This window comes from Pollachius pollachius, assembly GCF_949987615.1.
Source record: "Pollachius pollachius genome assembly, chromosome: 12".
In the NCBI taxonomy this organism is placed as follows: domain Eukaryota; kingdom Metazoa; phylum Chordata; class Actinopteri; order Gadiformes; family Gadidae; genus Pollachius; species Pollachius pollachius.
The window spans coordinates 8,963,242-8,981,169 of record NC_136945.1 but is presented as its reverse complement, the minus strand read 5'-3'; the positions used below and the strand labels follow the sequence as shown (position 1 = coordinate 8,981,169).

Here is a 17,928-nt window from a genome sequence, read left to right as displayed (position 1 = left end):
CGTTTTGGACAGGGGTCTTTTGCCCCTGTGTAACACATTTTAGGGCCTTTTGGATCGTTCCCAGGGCAGTTTGATCAAATGTTGTGTGATGCCTAATGTTGCTTGCAAGAACAACGTTCAATAACTTTAATGAAAAATAAAAGAGGACCTGCTTTGCACATACAGAGCAAAATACTGAAGTTTACTTTTTATTTTATGGGGGCCTTTAAAAGCCAATAGCATCCTAATTTCGGGACGAAATGCCCCCTGAGCTTCTGTTAATTTCTGACCCTGGTGGCCCCCACAGGATTACATATCAATCACTAATGACTGCTGTAGTGACTAACTGATGACTCACTTCAATGAAATAGTTAACCATGCAGGATCATGAACAGATTATATATAGACACATGAAGGTGAGGGGTTCACCTTGATTCCAGGAGATCCATCTCTACCAGGGGGTCCATCAGATCCAGGGTTGCCCTATGGGATGGCAGAACGACATGATTGAGCATTTATGGTTTTAGTACTGGCTTATGATGAGAAAGCATTCTTATATCTCTGATGTTGACTAATAGAACTGATAGAACCTAGTTTAACTAGAAAGGTATTTCAATGTGTACACTGAAACAATGAAGGCAAAGTACTACAATAGTAATGTACTAGATCTGAGAAACTTTTTTCTGAAAGCTAATGGTAATGTTATGGTATTGTATTATTTTTCAGGGTAATACTATTTCTGAGATAATGATGATTGGTTATGATGATTGGTTATTTTTGCGTATGATTCCAATTTGGATTCACTGCTGGTTCATTATCTCAGTATTACAGCAGATGAAATACTTTGCCTTACAAAAGGCTGGAAAATAATGTGTGCACATCAATTAATTATCACCCTTGACAGAAAATCCATGCGGAACTGGACCCATCATTCCTTCACATTGCCCCACTTTTAGCAATTCATGAAGCGATGAACTGCAAATCAAACGTGATGCCAGTGTCTAGCCGGCCGGTCTGAGTTTGGTGTGCACTCTGAATTTGGTCTTCACTGTCTTACCTCTCGGCCGGGCTCTCCAGCGGGTCCTGTGAGTCCGGGGGGTCCTACAGGTCCTGGGGGCCCACGGTCTCCACTACCACCGGGAGCTCCTTGTTTACCAGGCTCACCCTGGAGAGAGAGGGAGGCCAAGAGGGGGGGGGTTAGGGACTCAGACCGGTGAGGAGTTTAAAATGAACCAACCAGGGGTGAATCATATAAATCGCCATAACATGAAAAAGACGTACCTTAAAAACATTATTATTTACATACACACCTTGGTCTGATTATGGCTGAATAGTCAGATTAAGGTGATAATCCAGAGTGAAGTATTTACATTTGAATCAAAAGTATTTGATATGGAAGTTGTTCAACCAAACCAAAATAAGAATCCTTCTCTGATGATCCTATCGAGGGAATGGCTTCTTCCGCTCTGATAGTTATCGCTATCTGTTGTCACTACCTGATGGGGTACTGCTGTGAATTTGTATTTTCGTTGGGATGAGTATGAGGACGAATTAGACGTGGTAACACTCACAGATGGTCCTGGCAGGCCGGGGAAACCTCTCTCCCCACGCTGTCCAGGCAGACCCACGATACCACGTGTCCCGGACAGACCCTGGGGCCCTGGGGGGCCGTCGGGGCCCTGCGAGAAGAAGAGAGGAGTGATACAAAGGGAGAGAAAAGGAGGAGAACACAAAAGCCAAGGGTTAAAAGGAGGTCGATGAAGGAGACCCGGGTGGGAGATAATTCATTCTATTATTCCCATTCATTGTTTATCTCCATGGTGATGGCGTGTACACTCTGGCAGGCGGTTGTTAACATCCACTCACTGACCACTGAGGAATCCTAGGAACACTGCCTGTCTGTGACGTACAACCATTGGGGTGCGTTGTAAGTCACATTTGGTCATCAGCCCTGCTATGATGCCCTGATTCTACCCCCATCGTCTTTTTCCCCATCTCACAGAGCTGTCTGCAGTGGGAAACCAAGTACGTCCTCGTCCCTTTGCTGTCTTCTGTTTTCTAAGCTGTGTAATTTAATGGTGGCTGGTGAGTGCAGGCAGGGTTTCTTTTAAGAGCATCCCGCTCCCCCCTCCCCACGTCTCCTTGTGCTCTATCTCCTCCATCGGGCTGTCTGTCAACTCCTGCACCCCCCCCCGTCCTATCTGTATGTCCGCCATTATGGGGCATGATGGGACACTGACAGCTCAGCGTATGAGCAGAGAGATTGTGGACAAAATAAATAAAGGTCTGTGGCTGTCGGTGGCTAACTAAAGTGCCTCTTTGCGCTGACAGAGAAACAGGAACAGCTGGTTGTGAGAAGGGAGAGTAAACACATCAGGGAGTGTTTCTATTGTGGATAATAGGGAACAGGGGGACATCTTCATAGGATTTGAAAGGTGTTGAATAGAAGTGTAGTTGTGGGTGGATATGAGTGTCTTTGTGTTTGTGTCTCCGGATTTTGGTCCTATTGTGTGTGGGTACTTTCTGGTTGAATGTGTGTGTTACCCTCTGTAGAATTGTACATTCTTATGATTTTGTTAGCCCTTTACGGACAAAACATTAAAGACAGACTGGAAAATTGTTAAAAAGGGAAAGAGGGAATGACAACGAAGCATAGGACCGCAGGTGGGAATCGAACCTGCAGTCGTCGCGAGGCACATCGCCTTCATGGTGAGAGCCCTAGCAGCTAGAGGAGACACTATGATGACGACGAAGGACATGTGAGCCATACGAGGGACGGGTGCTTACATTAGGACCATCCTCGCCAGGGTCTCCCTTCTCTCCAGAGGTACCAGCGGGTCCGCGGAGCCCAGCGTCGCCCTGACGACCAGGGGGCCCACCGTCTCCCCTCACGCCCTTGGGTCCGTCTTTACCAGGAGGGCCTGCGGGTCCGGAGCCTCCAGGGTTACCCTGAGGAGAGAACGCACCGCGAGGTCCAGCTCAGTGAGTACAAAGGGTAAGCTTGAGGCATTATCGCGAGCTATTGGAAAAAGGCATCATCTAGCGCCATGGCAGCGGTCTTGAGTGTGTTGTGGTAGCATGAATTCACTTACATTAGGACCAGGGGGTCCGACTCTGCCGGCAGCACCCGGGAAACCAGTGGCACCCTGTCAGAAGGAGGAAGGCGTTAAGGCAAGCGTATGGGGTACTATATTCTAAACTCCACGTCTGTCATTTCTGATGACTTAATAATTTCTGCTCCACGGGGGCTTCACACTTACAGGAGGTCCCTGAGCACCACGAGCACCTTTAGGTCCAGAAACACCAGTAGGACCCTGAAATAGAAACACGATGCAATTTAAAATACATACAAGCAAAAACAAAACATGCTTTCCTAGTACTGGTAGTGACATGTTGGGGTCTGACTCTAGTACTGGTAGTGACATGTTGGGGTCTGACTCTAGTACTGGTAGTGACATGTTGGGGTCTGACTCTAGTACTGGTAGTGACATGTTGGAGTCTGACTCTAGTACTGGTAGTGACATGTTGGTGTCTGCCTGCTTCAGTACTAGTAGTGACATGTTGGTGTCTGCCTGCTTCAGTACTAGTAGTGACATGTTGGTGTCTGCCTGCTTCAGTACTAGTAGTGACATGTTGGTGTCTGCCTGCTTCAGTACTAGTAGTGAGACCCACCGCAGGTCCGGGGGCTCCAGAGGGTCCCTGAGGTCCGGGGGCCCCAGCATCACCCTTCTGTCCGCCTTCTCCCTGATCTCCCTTCAGTCCAGGCTGGCCATCTGTACCCTGAGGGAGCAAAGAGTTATGTCCTTCAAATATGGCAGCAAAACAGTCAACAAACAAGTAAAAGTATAGTTATGGAAACAAACACCAAAAAATAACAACAGTAAAAAAGGTTCAGTCTTTACTTTCTAATTTTGGCTTCTAACGTGTGTCATTGTTCACAGCAAAGACCTGCAGAGCCACCATGATCTTTCAACCTTTATGGTCATGACTAACGGTGACCTAGGATGAGAAGCTCATTGTGCTATTTCTAACAGAACCACCAAAGTATCTATTATTCAAATTCTTAAATAGTTTTCTATATCTACCCATAACTACAGCAATTTATTCCCTGCTCAAACCGGTCAATTGATTTGATGAATGGATTGATTAGTAATAATGACGTTGTTAGCATTTAAAATGATGGTGATAAAATGTTGAGTAATCCAATAAGCAAGTTTTTGTTTATTTCACATTGCGATTGCTAATGCCTGGTAGAAAGAATAATTGTCAAAATCAAAGCAAAACTCTTGTTGAAGTGTGAAAATTGTTTGTGAATATAAGTTAAGACTGATTATAATCTACCTTTGGGACATGTTTAAAACATTGAGCAAAGTCTAATCCAGAGCAGAGCAAGGTGATTGGAAAACTTCAAACGTTTATCATTCTGGCATCTATTCAATAATAATAAACTTTGAAATTAAAAAACGAACAAATAACAAAAACATCCAATGATGCAGAGTCCCAGCTTCACAAAAATGGGATAAAACAATCTTTTGATTAACATCCATATTGGAGGATGCGTCTAATCAAAACATTTATTTGATGTCGTACTTCGCTCCTTGCCAGGGACATAATGGATGACACTAAGGGACATGAAACAAATACCAAGACTGAACGCTAATGCTGCTCTCCTGAGGAGCTTGGGGTAAACAGATTGTGGAAATGAGATGCATCTTTAAAAAGGAAAGGACAACACAAGGAGTGACTCACTGTAGCCCATGCCAGGTGTAAAGTAATGCTCTTAATGGAGCCCTATCTCAACACTGACAGCCATATAAAGATAAAGCAAAGATAAACAAATAAAAGTTTGAAGACTATTGTATAATTTATTTATTCTGTAATTTCTACAAGAATGAATAGCTCAGCTTATGTTTCTGTATGTTAACCATAATGGCTGGAGGGTGTTCCATGACGTTATATATTGACACCAAACAGATTGTGGCCTCCCTCTGTTTCTATTTTAGTTTAAACTCTGTCATAGGCTTGTTCAGGGTTTCCTCATCCAGCAGATGGACTCTGAACATTCCACTCATCCTTCATGTTGGATCAAAGCTGATCCACATCGATGCTAGATTTGAGGTTTTTGGGATATTAATAAAACAATAGGCATAAGCCTATTTGTATTGGGATAATATATTATCCCTAAACTGTAGAGCAATCACTCATATCTCTTTAGAGATATGAGTGCTAGCTAGATCTTTTATCTGTGGTTGTGTGAACACTATGGAGCAAGTGGGGGATGGCATCCTGATCAATGATAACTACATGAGCTTCTGCATATATAGGGAATCAAACCCAGAACTTGAGGTCCGGAATTCAAACATGATATTTGTATATATGTAAGGTTTGTTTGGGCCTGGTTGTATGGTAGTCAGATACTTACAGGAGGTCCAGCGAATCCAGCAGGTCCGGGAGGGCCAGTCTCACCTCTGTCGCCCTGAGGACAAGAGGACAATGGGACACGAATAAGGAGTCATCCTCAGTGGAACTCTACAGAATAAATCCCATAATGCTCACAGGAAGGGACAAAGTCAAAGTATGTGTTGTAAAAAGACGTTTTCGCCCAGATTCTAAATCACTTATCTCAACATTGATGTTGAGATTTAGAATCTGTTGAAAAGTGAAATGTGTGATTTCTCTGTCACGCATCTCAGCAGATTCTAAATCACGCATCTCAACTGATTATAAATCACGCATCTCGACTGGCTTTAAATCACGCATCTCAGCTGCTTCTAAATCAGGTATCCCAACTGATTCCAAATCACGCATCTCAACTGCTTCTTAATCACGCATTTTAACGCGGCATAGATTGTGGAGATAGGTCCTTTCGAATCAGGGCAAAACATATTTTGACATGATAAAGATGAGGGGGTTCATGCGCCAGGTGAAGTCCTTCCTCTGACTCTATCTCTATCTACACAGTTACCTGAGTAGCTAAATTAACCACGGATGGGTCCAGCAGAAAAGGACTACTTACAGGGGCACCGCGGGTACCTGGAGCGCCGCTGGGGCCGGATGGGCCAGATTCTCCCTGTAGGAAGAATCACAAGTCAGACACACAGCCGCGGACAATAGATTAATTTACACACACATCTGATGTTCATGTGGCTCTAATTCACTCCCCATACACTCTCCCCACAAAGAGGGGAGAAAACGATTTCAACTGTGTTCATTTTTTAATGGTTTTCTATGGAATTTCCCATAGAAATTAATGAATTGTGTTCACTGAGCAAGTAGCGCGTAAATGTTAATGATACAAGAATAACGTGATGATGACTCTCACCTTCTCTCCATTGGGTCCAGCAGGGCCAGGGGGTCCAATGGGACCGGTCAGACCCTGAAGGAGGAAATAGATGAAGTTTTGTTATAACACAATTTAAATAAAGTGTAGTAAAAAGAACTATAAAAATAATGACACCATCCACCACTGGGGCTCAGAAACTCACTCTAGAACCATCTTTTCCAGGAGCGCCTTCTGGTCCTTTCTCTCCGTTGTCACCCTGAGGAAAACCAAGGGACACAAAACCTCAATGAGCCATTTCAATCCAGAGTTTCACATTTTCAACACGCCCGCAATGCCTCCCTTCCCTACACAATCTTTACATTAAGGGTCCTACCCTTATGTGTAGAAACATTACAGCTTACCAATGAACAAACATATACAGTGCGTTATTCAGGGTTTTCTGCAGGCAGGGCTTACTCTGTCTCCCTTGGGGCCAGGGATGCCGCCGGCTCCTCTCTCTCCAGGCATACCCTGCAGACCGGGGGGGCCCTGGGCTCCAACACCACCTGCGGGTCCAATCGCACCCTATCGCGGGCGACACAGGTTCATAGATTAGGGGGATGGAAAGAGAGAGGGAGAGAGCGAGAGACAGAGGAAGACAGAAAATTGAGCCACTCCATGCAAGCACATGAGCCAGTGTGATTATTGAACACAGGATTTGTTTTTTTTCATATCTCATCTCCCGGTCAATGAAATGACCACTGCTGTTTTCTTGTTTTTCCTCGAAAGGTAAAGCTTGATATGGCTTTTGTCAAGACTCAATATTTTCTTTTCCAATTCTGCAAGTGAGTCACAAGCACATTGTGACAATGGTGTTGACAGTGAGTGATAGAAGACAGCCCATTATTTAGCAGATTCAACAGAGAAGCACATCCACACATCATGTATTGGCTGCTGGTCTTGAGACAGCGGATGAAATCATAAGATACAAAGACTGTTCACTGACACATTAGGGTATTTTTCAATTTCAGCTGTCAGCTTATAGATACCTTTTGTTTTGTGATTTCAGATAATCGAATGTCATGAAACATGACAAATGGGGTTTGTCAGTTATCTAAAGTTTATCCAAACTGTGACTGACGTCACAGTTTGAGACGTCAGTCACAGTTTGTTCTTTCTCCCAGCGTGTTTGTGATGTGGGGAATGACATATATAGCGCCTGTTTAATAGGATTAGAAATGTGTGTTTTATGACCCAGACTTGCAACATCGATCCAAGGGGACTAGAAACATCACACACTTTCATCTGGCCCACTACCACCAAAGTTTGATTTGACACTAAGTCGTCCGACCAGGCCAGCCATTGCCTCCGGTTTAACAATAAAAAATGGCACTGGGAGTCATTTTTGTTATCAGCCCCTACCTTCAGTCTGAGGCCCAGACCGTATAGACACATATCCACTACCCCCTCTGTCCCCTCATCTTCCTCCTCCTCCTGCTCTGAGCCATAACCATCGTCTACTTGCTCTGCCAATGTCCAAATTCGGCTGCCAAAAATACGGTCTGGGTGTGGGGTTGGGTTGGGTGTAGGGGAGAGGGGAAGAGGCGGGGGGTATTGCCAGTCTTTTGGATCGGAGTGTCCTGCATATCAAAAGGCGGCTCATTTCTAATATTATTACGAGAATCGTAATCCGCTTCACTGAGGTCGTAGTACTATTTCGGTAGTACTATTGCAATCCATCAGTCAAATCCTCAATGTGTCTTCTGTGACGGAGCCCTCTGTCCGACCTTCAGGCAAACATTGTGTAAAGTCATGCACTGCAGTGTGAATCACAGATAATACGGCCTCACTCTCTCTGTGCTTGATCTTTGGTAGACTTTGCCAGGCCATTTCAAAGGTTAGAATATCATGTTGCAAAGACAATAATGTAGATGTAGTTGCATGGAAATGCTATTATTCCCAGGGAACAACAGCACTACTGTCACTACTGCAGAAAAATAAACCTAACTCAGCACTGAATAACACCATCTGCAGTCTAATCCGAAATGTAAGCTATTCGCAAAACAACAACTAGTTTTAACTCGTCCTTATGTGAAGAATGAAACCCATCGTTGGACAAAATGATTCCATTAATTAATGATACGATCACAATGAGTTGTCACTGAGTATTCGACAGGCCTTCCTGTCTATGCGACACTTTGGCGCAGCTATTGGAACCAAAATTGCTTAGCCATTAGTTACTTACTTTTGCTGCATTACAGTTTATATTAAGGAGCTCTGAAAGAACCTTAACTTTACAGAGTGATTTTACACAAATAGATTTAAGTACAAATAGATTTTAAATGTCTTATATATATGAAACCCTAGTAAATGGACTATATATTTATATAGTCCGGAATATGTTTTGCACTAAATATCAATTGAAAATAATGTTGTGTTTAAAATCAGTGTATCATGGATGTTTTTATTCAATCCCACTGCTTCCACCCCCCAGTGTCCTGGCAGCAGACTCACCTTGGGTCCATCAGTTCCGGGGGTTCCAGGCAGACCACGGGGTCCCTGAAGACCCTGAGGCCCGGCACCTCCCCTCTCTCCTGGGAAACCTCTCTCGCCCTGCAGGGGAACACCACCAAGGGGAAGGTCAGTGAGAAGTCATCGAGACCAACCAACCAACCAACCAACCAACCAATCAGATGCAGTTTACGGTATGAGAGAGGAAGAGGAGGGTCAACGTACTCTAGGTCCGGTCACGCCAGCTGCTCCACCCTCTCCGGGAACACCCTTGAAGAGAGAGAGACAGAGACAGAGACAGAGACAGAGAGAGTGAGAGAGAGACAGATCAAATCAGTATGTTGAATGTATGTTGAATTGATCGTGGCATTGTATAAGAGATGCTTGGGGGAAACACAAGCGGTTTCTTATTGGGATGGACTCAGAAAGAAGCAGCCGTTTAAGAGATAGGAGTTAGCATTATAAGTAAATCATGGGAGGAAGCTTAAGGGGTAGGGGGGCCGGGGGAGGGGGGGGCGATCACAATGGGAGTGAGACAGGGACGACGCGCCGTTGAAAAGCTTGTGGGGAAACGTGGCCATAATCTCATCTGGGTGAAGTGGTGAAGCTGATAGCATTACTCACAGCGCCTTTAGTGTAACGACTGCTCTATAAAGGCGCCCTTTACCTGTGAAGCTTCAAACACCTTAACCCTATCATTTCAATGAAGGCTGTGTGTATTTCTTCCTGGTCTTAGTCGATACAGTGGCTATTGGCCTCAAGGGCTGGGCCAATCATAATGGACGCTTTTATTATGAATTACATTTTTTTTCTGACTCTCTCAGGCTTCTTATGTCATGAGACGGGACCTACCTGGTCTCCGGGCTTGCCTCCCTCACCAGGGGGACCTGGGGGTCCAGGAAGACCCTAAACAGAAAGGCAAGGCAGACAGCATTAGGGACAATCATTAACCTGAGTTTATCCTGGAGTAACAATGAACACATCTAGATATTGTAATTTATAGTCAGTGGTGAGTCATTTTAACTTTCGGAGAACCAATGTGATGTGTCATTTTAACTTTCAGATAACAGATGTGTCACTCCAAAAAGTGACTAAGTTGAATGTACATGTGTTTGTGAAGAAATGTAAGCAGTTGGTTCTAGCAGTTACTCTCCTTGATGAAGTGAAAATTAAAGATCGAACAGCACTTAATTGATCCTTTTGCACGTTGTAACATTGACAGGATGCGTACCCTGTGCATCTATGTACAAATTCAGACAAATGTGCCCCCGTCTACATGCCTCCACCAACCAGACGGAGGGACTCACCTGGAAACCAGAGGGGCCGGGCTGACCCTGCTCTCCTCTCTCGCCAGCGGGCCCCTGCAGAGTCACACATGGACAGCACATAACAACTTGGCAACATTTAACAAGATGGACCAACCAGTCTCCACTTTAAACACGTGAGCCAATGGAGATGCGCTGTCCGGACATTTAGGTCAATGAAACAGGTTTCAGCAGCAGCAAGGCATCATGGGAAATGAGGATCCCACGGAGGCTCTCTTTTGACATGTACTAGAGAAATGGATAAGACCGGACTGGGAGACAAGAAGAGAGACAGATACAGAGAGAGAGGAAAAAGAGAGAGAGGTATACTTACAGCGGGGCCCGGAGGTCCAGCAGCACCAGTCTCTCCGTCTTTACCGGGCAAACCCTGAGGGAGAAAGAGAGAGTGAGTGATTGAGGAGAATGTAGACGGAGATGGAGTGGGGGGGGAACGCGGAGAGGTGTGGACAGCAGGCCCTTAGTTCATGGAGTCCCATTCATGGGACTGTCTGCTGGCTAAGAATCTCACACACCCTTCTGGGGTTCAGTACTGAGTAAATCAAACGCTCTGATATGGAAGGGCATCGGTCGGCAGGGAACATGAACTATCACTACCAGGATTGAAGAATTCATACTGCATGGTGACTTTTTCACTGCGTGTATGTCGGATCTACTGCATGGTTTTGTTTTGTTAAAAGGTTGAGGCACTTAGATTCAACCTGTAACCCAATGCTTTCTGCCATGAGGATTGCATCCATAGCTTCCCGTCAAGGTTCAAACATATTGATTCTTTGAGAGAGGAAAACATCCTAGGCCGATTCGGCTCTGGATGGATGGACTTCAATCTTTGAACCCAGCATACTCATTTCAAATCATTTTGAACAAAACCGATAGATGGTTACTCCAAGTGACATCATATAGGTTTCAAGTTTAATTTTGATACAAAGGGAGGAAAGAGGAGACTTACTCTCAGACCGGGGGCTCCGAGAAGTCCCTTCTCACCAGACTTTCCTGGCTCACCCTGGAGAGAAGAGAAACACGTCAACCTCATCATTCAGGTCAATGGAGACAAAACGTCTCTGCAATGTACATTTGAAACCATCCGTTTAACCACGGACGGATCCAAACGATACAACGTGTTACCCTATTGGTGCAACATCCCTCACCATTGGCTCTGTTGGTGCGGGTGTCTACTGCAATCGACACAATATCTTTAAATTCATTGATTGTTTCATATTCCAGGGTGGCTGATAACCAGTGTCAGTATGTTTCTGGAGCTATGTGAATGCACTTTAGATTCAGTGTGTAATGAGCCTTTAAGCGTTCCATGAATCCAAACGTACGCCGGCTCCCTTGGGTCCGGGGAATCCCATCACACCAGGCTGTCCGCGGGCTCCCTGGGGTCCGGGAGGTCCTGGGCGACCGTCCTCACCGGGAGCTCCCTAGCGGAGGGAAGAGGCCGCATGAGCAATCACTCATTCACTCATTCATTCATACATTGATATAAATCATTTTAGAAAAAAAGGATAGCTTGTTCTTCATAACATTGTTAAAATCGAAAGCATGCGTCCACTCATTAAATGTGTATTACATTCACTCATTCATTCATATAATTCTACGAATAATGTCCTTTATGACATTGTCAATATTTGAGCAGATTAAAAAATATATATATAAAAATGATTGTATTCTAAATGTAAATGTGTCCTTTTACCAAAATGATAAACATTGATTATTATTTTTATTATGTGTCTAGTTGGGAGAAAACTGGGCTTTACAAAGGAGGATAGATAAAGGTCTATCTTCAGAACCCTGAGCCTGTCAGGGGAACTGAATGTAGGATGAGAAACGACCAGAATAAAATGTATCAGCATGTCCGTCTAGCGCTACAAAAGCAGAGCACTAAAGCTGCAGCCATGAAGGGAACCCACAGTGACAGCATTTCAATTTGACCTACGACACGCAAGTCATGGAAATGATAGATAGAGAGATAGATGATAGAATGGGCTTTTTTGTACTGAAACTTGTACCGCTAAGCTAACACACAAATCAGTTTGACAAATCGAAAGACATTACACAAGGATACGGGCATTATATTTTATGACGTCGTTATAGTGAGATGATAATAGTGAGGCGTGTAACTGTGTACTTACAGAGGGTCCAACTTTGCCTTGAGGACCAGCATCACCAGGGCGACCAGTGAGGCCCTGTGAAGAAGGAAATGTAATAACTTAGAACTTCCATAGAACAAAAGAACCAGCAGGTGAGTCACCAGAAGTCTCCCAGATACATGAGCTACAATTACTAATTAGTGCTGAAAAGCCATTTTCACATCACAGGGCAGATCTTTTTATAACAACAACCAAGGGCTTTGCACCTGTTGGTCGATGGTGAGTAATCAAATCATAAATATGCATGACAAGATGTCACAGCTATTAGCGCAATGCACAACAATTGCCTTCCAGGTTTCACGAGCCCGCGCCACGTGGTAATAATGTAACTACATCTCATGCAGCGTTTTGCTTCTACCTGGCCTTTAAAAAGCTGTTCCCTAGGCGTCAAGTGCATCGATTAATACGTTACAAAACAAATGTCATGCGGTGTAATTCCCACTCAAATCGAAATGGTAGACATATCAGATCCATAAAAGACATCTCTTTGTTTGGTTATTGGGTTGCAACCGTTCCTGTACTGAAATCGTGTATCGCCAGTAACAGGAGGCCATCCGAGGGTCTGTAGGTGGACTCACCCGGGCACCAGGAAGACCGGACTCGCCGGGACGGCCGGGGTCACCGTTGGCTCCTTTGGGGCCACCAGCACCAGCGGATCCACGCTCACCAGGGGCCCCCTGAGGTACAACGGAGAAGCGTCAGGAGACCATCACTCAATAATACACGTTGAAGTTTGGATCAATTTACATACATATTCATTTACATTTATTCATCAGGGTAAGATTATATAAGTTGATGAAAAAAAGTTGGTGAAACATGATGTAAACTAAAACAATTCATTAATTAGTTGATTCATAATCTATCTATATGTGGAGGAAGATGGAAGATCAAATGGTGGAGATGGCGTATCCTGGATATATCTACTGGGCCTGCAAAGTCACACTTCTACTAGGAATAAGTGAAGTTCCCCCCTCTGTTGGTAATTTGGTGGAACTGCACACAGTTTAGTTACCTGAACATGTTAGAAATCAATAATGGAGAAAATACTATATTTACTAGAGTTAAAATCTGTTACATCAGCTACTGTCAATTAGTGATTCAACAAAACCGACACTTCCACCTTGGTACAACACTATAAACTCTGGTAACTTCAACATACCCAAACATCTGAACTGAAAGCTACTGCATTGTTCTGTATGCTTCTGCCCTGCCCTGTACTGTATGCCTTTTCATACAAATATAGCCTGATTTGTATTGTACATTAACATATTTTTATGTGTGGGTATTTTTGATTGAATGAGATCATTGTTCACTGAGCAATTCAATCGTTGTTATAATCGGAGTCCCACCGTGACTTTCATAACCCAGAGCAAGACACCGAGTATTGAATATCATGCAGATCATAATGTCCTCCTGATATAGGCAGTTTATCTACCCTCCATTCGACTTAAATCCCTCCTTGATTTCCTCTGTGAGCATTTAGACACGCATCCAGTTCACTGAATGCCTCCGTCTGTTTGTCTTCCTGCTTCACAGCATAATCTCTACAACATGCTACGATACACACCATCCCAGAGGAAACCTTCCGAGGAGATGGCAGTAACCACGGTGACACTTACCTTGGGACCTGCCAGACCATCCTGTCCTGGGAAACCACGGTTACCAGGGGAGCCCTAAACGAAAACACAGACACAGTCAGGTATAAGCACAATCGTTTTAAATACTTTGCATTTTTCCAAGATGATATTATAGATAATAGATAGATAGATATATTGATTAAACCGCAGGGACAGCAGCATTAACGTAATATTAATAATTATTGACACATTTATTTAGCTGATGCTTTATCCAAAAGCGACTTATAACAATAACAATAATTGATTCAATCATGAAGCTACTACCCAGAACATGCAATATTCATGTGGGTACTGATCATCTCTGATTGGCCAGAGATTATTCTAAATGCTGTGTCTGATTGGCTCTGATGAATGCCTTTGGAGCCAGTCAGAAGCATGGGTTAGATAACCTGTGATCCGTGGTGACCCCATTGGTTTGTAGCGGGCTACTGGTTACTCACTCTCTCTCCGGGAGGTCCCAGGGGTCCAGCAGCACCAGACTCTCCTCTAGGTCCTCTCTTGCCCTCCTCTCCTGAGGGGCCAAGGGCTCCCTGGAGGCCAACTGGTCCCTGTTCAAACAAACAGACACCATGACGAGCAAGAGAAATGTTTAGTTCTAGATGGAAAAACAGCCGTATGATATTGCACGTGACTTTAGTTTCTTTGGGGTTCCTTTCAAACTGACTTTCGTTCATATTTGAATCAGGGATCTAGGATTCAGAGTGAACTAGGAGGCTGCCTTGTTGTTTCTTTTGAGAATTCCATCAATGTCCTCCATTGTCCTGTTACTGATTGTAATTGTAATTGTGGCTTAAACTAAAAGTAAAAAGGCTTGTTTCTTGATTCATTTTTTAATGTGATCATTTATCCTGTGTGCCACTTTGAGTTATAATCAATGAATGCAATTCGCTGTGAAGAGTTTTGCAAAAATAACTGTCATTGAGTTACATGAGCTCTTTTATTTTGTGATGATCAAGTGATTGCATTCACATTAAGTCCTTTTAGGGAGCAATTCAACCAGAGAGTATTTAGAAGAAATGTTTTTTATCTGCTGATCCCTTTCAGCCTGGCGTGTGTAGTGTGTTTCTATACAAATGGCTGCCTGTGTCTGAGCCACAAACCCACATAGATGGATATACTCACAATCTCTCCTTTGGGTCCTGCCTCTCCCTTGAAGCCAGGGATACCTGGGTCGCCCTGGAGAGGGTAAGAGCAGAGATTTTGGGAGCGGAAGTAAACAGGAAATCAATAGAAAACATATAGAAGCTGTTATTGAAATATGGAGTAGGGGAGAATGCGGGTAGTTTTGTCTAAGGTCAGCTATGTTATTGTTGCGGGTGATGCTTTGTTCTGTGCGCGTGTACACAGAATACTTACAGATGTTCCCTTGGGCCCCAGTGGTCCGGTTGCTCCCTGAGGGCCAGGGGGCCCACGAGGTCCGGGGAAACCAGGAGCACCAGCAATACCAGGAGCACCCTAGAGAGAGAGAGAGAGAGAGAGAGAGAGAGAGAGAGAGAGAGAGAGAGAGAGAGAGAAAGAGAGAGAGAGAGAGAGACAGAGAGACAGAGAGAGAGAGAGAGAGAGAGAGAGAGACAGAGAGAGAGAGACAGAGAGACAGAGAGACAGAGAGACAGAGAAAAGTAAGTAAGGCAGCTGATGGGTGTTGAATTGTAGTGGCTTTGTTCAGTCCTTTATGCAAGGTAGATGTGTTCAGGCTGTGTTGGAAAGCTTCAACGTTGAAGCTACATCGCTTAAATTGTGTTTAGCTTATACTTGTGTGCGGCCATTCATAAGTCATTGAGAGAGTTTTGCCTGACTGAGCCTAGGTGACTTAAACAGAATCATATATTGTATTTAAAGGATGTCGATATATACCGGTGGTGGGAGAATTATCACGGATCATAGCTTGCAGAACACGTTGAACTTACAGATGATCCTTTAGATCCGGGGATGCCATCAGTTCCGGGGTTACCCTGAAAACAAAAAAAATACAGAACAAGTCAATCAACTGATGGTGGGTGGCCTTACTTCGTCAATAATAGTTGAAGTATTCACTATCGTAACAGTAAATTAGGAAATCTTACCTTGCGGTGAAACAATAAAAGAATAACAGAAAACGATAATTTATTTATTGTTCATCAAAAAGTGAAACGGCAACAAAATAATGCCTTGTATACCTTCTAGCGATAACCAAACTGTTGAACCACTAATTGTGGATCCTTTTTTTCAGACATCGTGATCCCGTCACTTCACTCACACTTGCGCCAGACGGGCCGGATGATCCTGGAGTACCGGACTCCCCGCGGGGTCCCTGGGCACCCTCGGGGCCACGGGCTCCGGTGGGGCCAGCTTCTCCCTAGGCGGCGATGGAGGAAACAAGCAGAGTGTAGTTCAGTGAGTGTTTGCAGTGGTTCGACAATTGTTAAAAATGAAGTGCAGCAGACTTCTTAAATGTACACTAAGATTATTCGTAGTCCAAAAGATAGAAACTACAGGTATATTTGTTTGATTTCTCATGCTAAGTAGTGGCAAGCAATTGATGTCAATATATGTCAATATATATATATATAAGATAAGAGATACATAGATATAGACAAACTATTTAAGTTCCACAGTAGTCTTACATTTGATTTGATGCAATATAAACAAACTGCACTTACACATGAAGTGAACTTTTTCAAACCAGGGAAACAGACATGCTCTGTTTCGTTTTAAAGCAAACACCACATCTAAGCCAGCATAGAAAAACAATGATTAGCATAAACCTGTTAGCATAGAGGGGGTTTCAACTGTCAGAATCAACAGAGGGGCTCGAGACTGGATTTAATCAGGATGACAGGAAGCTCTATGCTCCCAGCTTAAGACATCTATTGACGGGAACAAGGCAGACATTGTTTTAGGGGGCGAAATTAGCAAAGAAATAAATCAAACAAATATACAAACATTACTGTTAGGGTTGGTTTGAGTCAAACTCAATGTAATAAGCCACAGTGTGGGATGTCCATCTTAGATTTCCATTTCTGTCAACAGGATTTCAATTGAAAAAAAGTACAGTTTAAAAACAACTCAGCTGTGCACGTTTTCATTGTTTAAAGTAAGTTGTGATTGTGAAAGCTCACAGATTTAGCTGTAAAGCAATATAAATAGTTGTTTTCCTACCCAGTCATGACGTCTAAAATCAAAATTTAATTAGATTTGATTTTAAATCTGAAATTCCTCAAAAAGGATTTATTTTGAATTTCAGACCCACACTACTCTAGCTACAAAACATCTGACTCTGAGTGAGCTCTGGCCTCTCCGTGGACGTGGTCATCAGCCAACTACCACACGGTCCTCTGACATCACAGCCCTCACAGCCAGTTGGGTGAATGACATTCCTTTGTGTTTGCCACGTTGGTGTTTGACATGACTCAGTCACATGACATAATCAAGTCTGTGTGTAGCAAATGTGTGGCAAATAGCAAACATTTAATTGGAAACATTCATCGCCCCCTTAGCTTGTTAGTCCTCAGGATCAGACAATAATGGTCTGTGACGGTTGGTTGAAAACCAGATTCAAACTGGGTACACAACATGGACTTTTTGGTATGGTTATATTACTTATCCCAAAACTATTTGGGATATAACAAAAAAAGTCTGGTATGTTTGGTAAAATAATCAGTACAAAACAACTCTATGTTTCAGAAGTTTGACAATGCTATAGTGAGTCTTCTGAGTGGGGACTGCACAGCGCCAAGGCAGGAAACCAGGAAATGCAAGGGGCGGAGTTAAGCAGTGTTTTCTGTTTTATAATGTATGTATTCTTCAGAAGATAACATCATTTGCGAATGGTAAGAGGGAGGTTTTAAAAGCCGATTTTTACAAATGCATTTATACCCTGGCCAAACACTGGTCTATACAATATCCACAATATAGCTATCGGTCCTCTTCTAGAACTGTGATTAATGGTAAGCCATATCACGTTTAATATGGTTTAGCCGGTCTGCTGGTTTCCAGTAGTGATCAATTCCCTGTAATAAACGTCCACAGATCCCCGGCTCCAGCTACTCCCAATAAAAAGTAACGCTCCATTCACCCGTATCCAT

General features: G+C 43.7%; 1 protein-coding gene across 3 annotated transcripts in view; it reads right to left on the bottom strand.

The window, feature by feature from the left end:
* col2a1b (collagen, type II, alpha 1b) overlaps nucleotides 1-17,928 on the bottom strand; it is a 43,888-nt gene that overhangs the window by 5,996 nt on the left and 19,964 nt on the right. For all 3 annotated transcript variants that reach the window (XM_079748324.1, XM_079748325.1, XM_079748326.1), the window contains 27 exons: nucleotides 16,101-16,199; nucleotides 15,772-15,816; nucleotides 15,221-15,319; nucleotides 14,987-15,040; nucleotides 14,305-14,412; nucleotides 13,847-13,900; nucleotides 12,806-12,904; nucleotides 12,210-12,263; nucleotides 11,400-11,498; nucleotides 11,024-11,077; nucleotides 10,391-10,444; nucleotides 10,060-10,113; nucleotides 9,605-9,658; nucleotides 8,978-9,022; nucleotides 8,756-8,854; nucleotides 6,719-6,826; nucleotides 6,465-6,518; nucleotides 6,302-6,355; nucleotides 5,996-6,049; nucleotides 5,402-5,455; nucleotides 3,652-3,759; nucleotides 3,240-3,293; nucleotides 3,072-3,125; nucleotides 2,767-2,928; nucleotides 1,551-1,658; nucleotides 1,037-1,144; nucleotides 409-462 (listed from right to left, as the gene is read on the bottom strand). In XM_079748324.1, coding sequence (XP_079604450.1) covers nucleotides 409-462; nucleotides 1,037-1,144; nucleotides 1,551-1,658; nucleotides 2,767-2,928; nucleotides 3,072-3,125; nucleotides 3,240-3,293; nucleotides 3,652-3,759; nucleotides 5,402-5,455; nucleotides 5,996-6,049; nucleotides 6,302-6,355; nucleotides 6,465-6,518; nucleotides 6,719-6,826; nucleotides 8,756-8,854; nucleotides 8,978-9,022; nucleotides 9,605-9,658; nucleotides 10,060-10,113; nucleotides 10,391-10,444; nucleotides 11,024-11,077; nucleotides 11,400-11,498; nucleotides 12,210-12,263; nucleotides 12,806-12,904; nucleotides 13,847-13,900; nucleotides 14,305-14,412; nucleotides 14,987-15,040; nucleotides 15,221-15,319; nucleotides 15,772-15,816; nucleotides 16,101-16,199 — 2,043 coding nt within the window. The remainder of the gene's footprint in view (nucleotides 1-408; nucleotides 463-1,036; nucleotides 1,145-1,550; nucleotides 1,659-2,766; nucleotides 2,929-3,071; nucleotides 3,126-3,239; nucleotides 3,294-3,651; nucleotides 3,760-5,401; nucleotides 5,456-5,995; nucleotides 6,050-6,301; nucleotides 6,356-6,464; nucleotides 6,519-6,718; nucleotides 6,827-8,755; nucleotides 8,855-8,977; nucleotides 9,023-9,604; nucleotides 9,659-10,059; nucleotides 10,114-10,390; nucleotides 10,445-11,023; nucleotides 11,078-11,399; nucleotides 11,499-12,209; nucleotides 12,264-12,805; nucleotides 12,905-13,846; nucleotides 13,901-14,304; nucleotides 14,413-14,986; nucleotides 15,041-15,220; nucleotides 15,320-15,771; nucleotides 15,817-16,100; nucleotides 16,200-17,928) is intronic.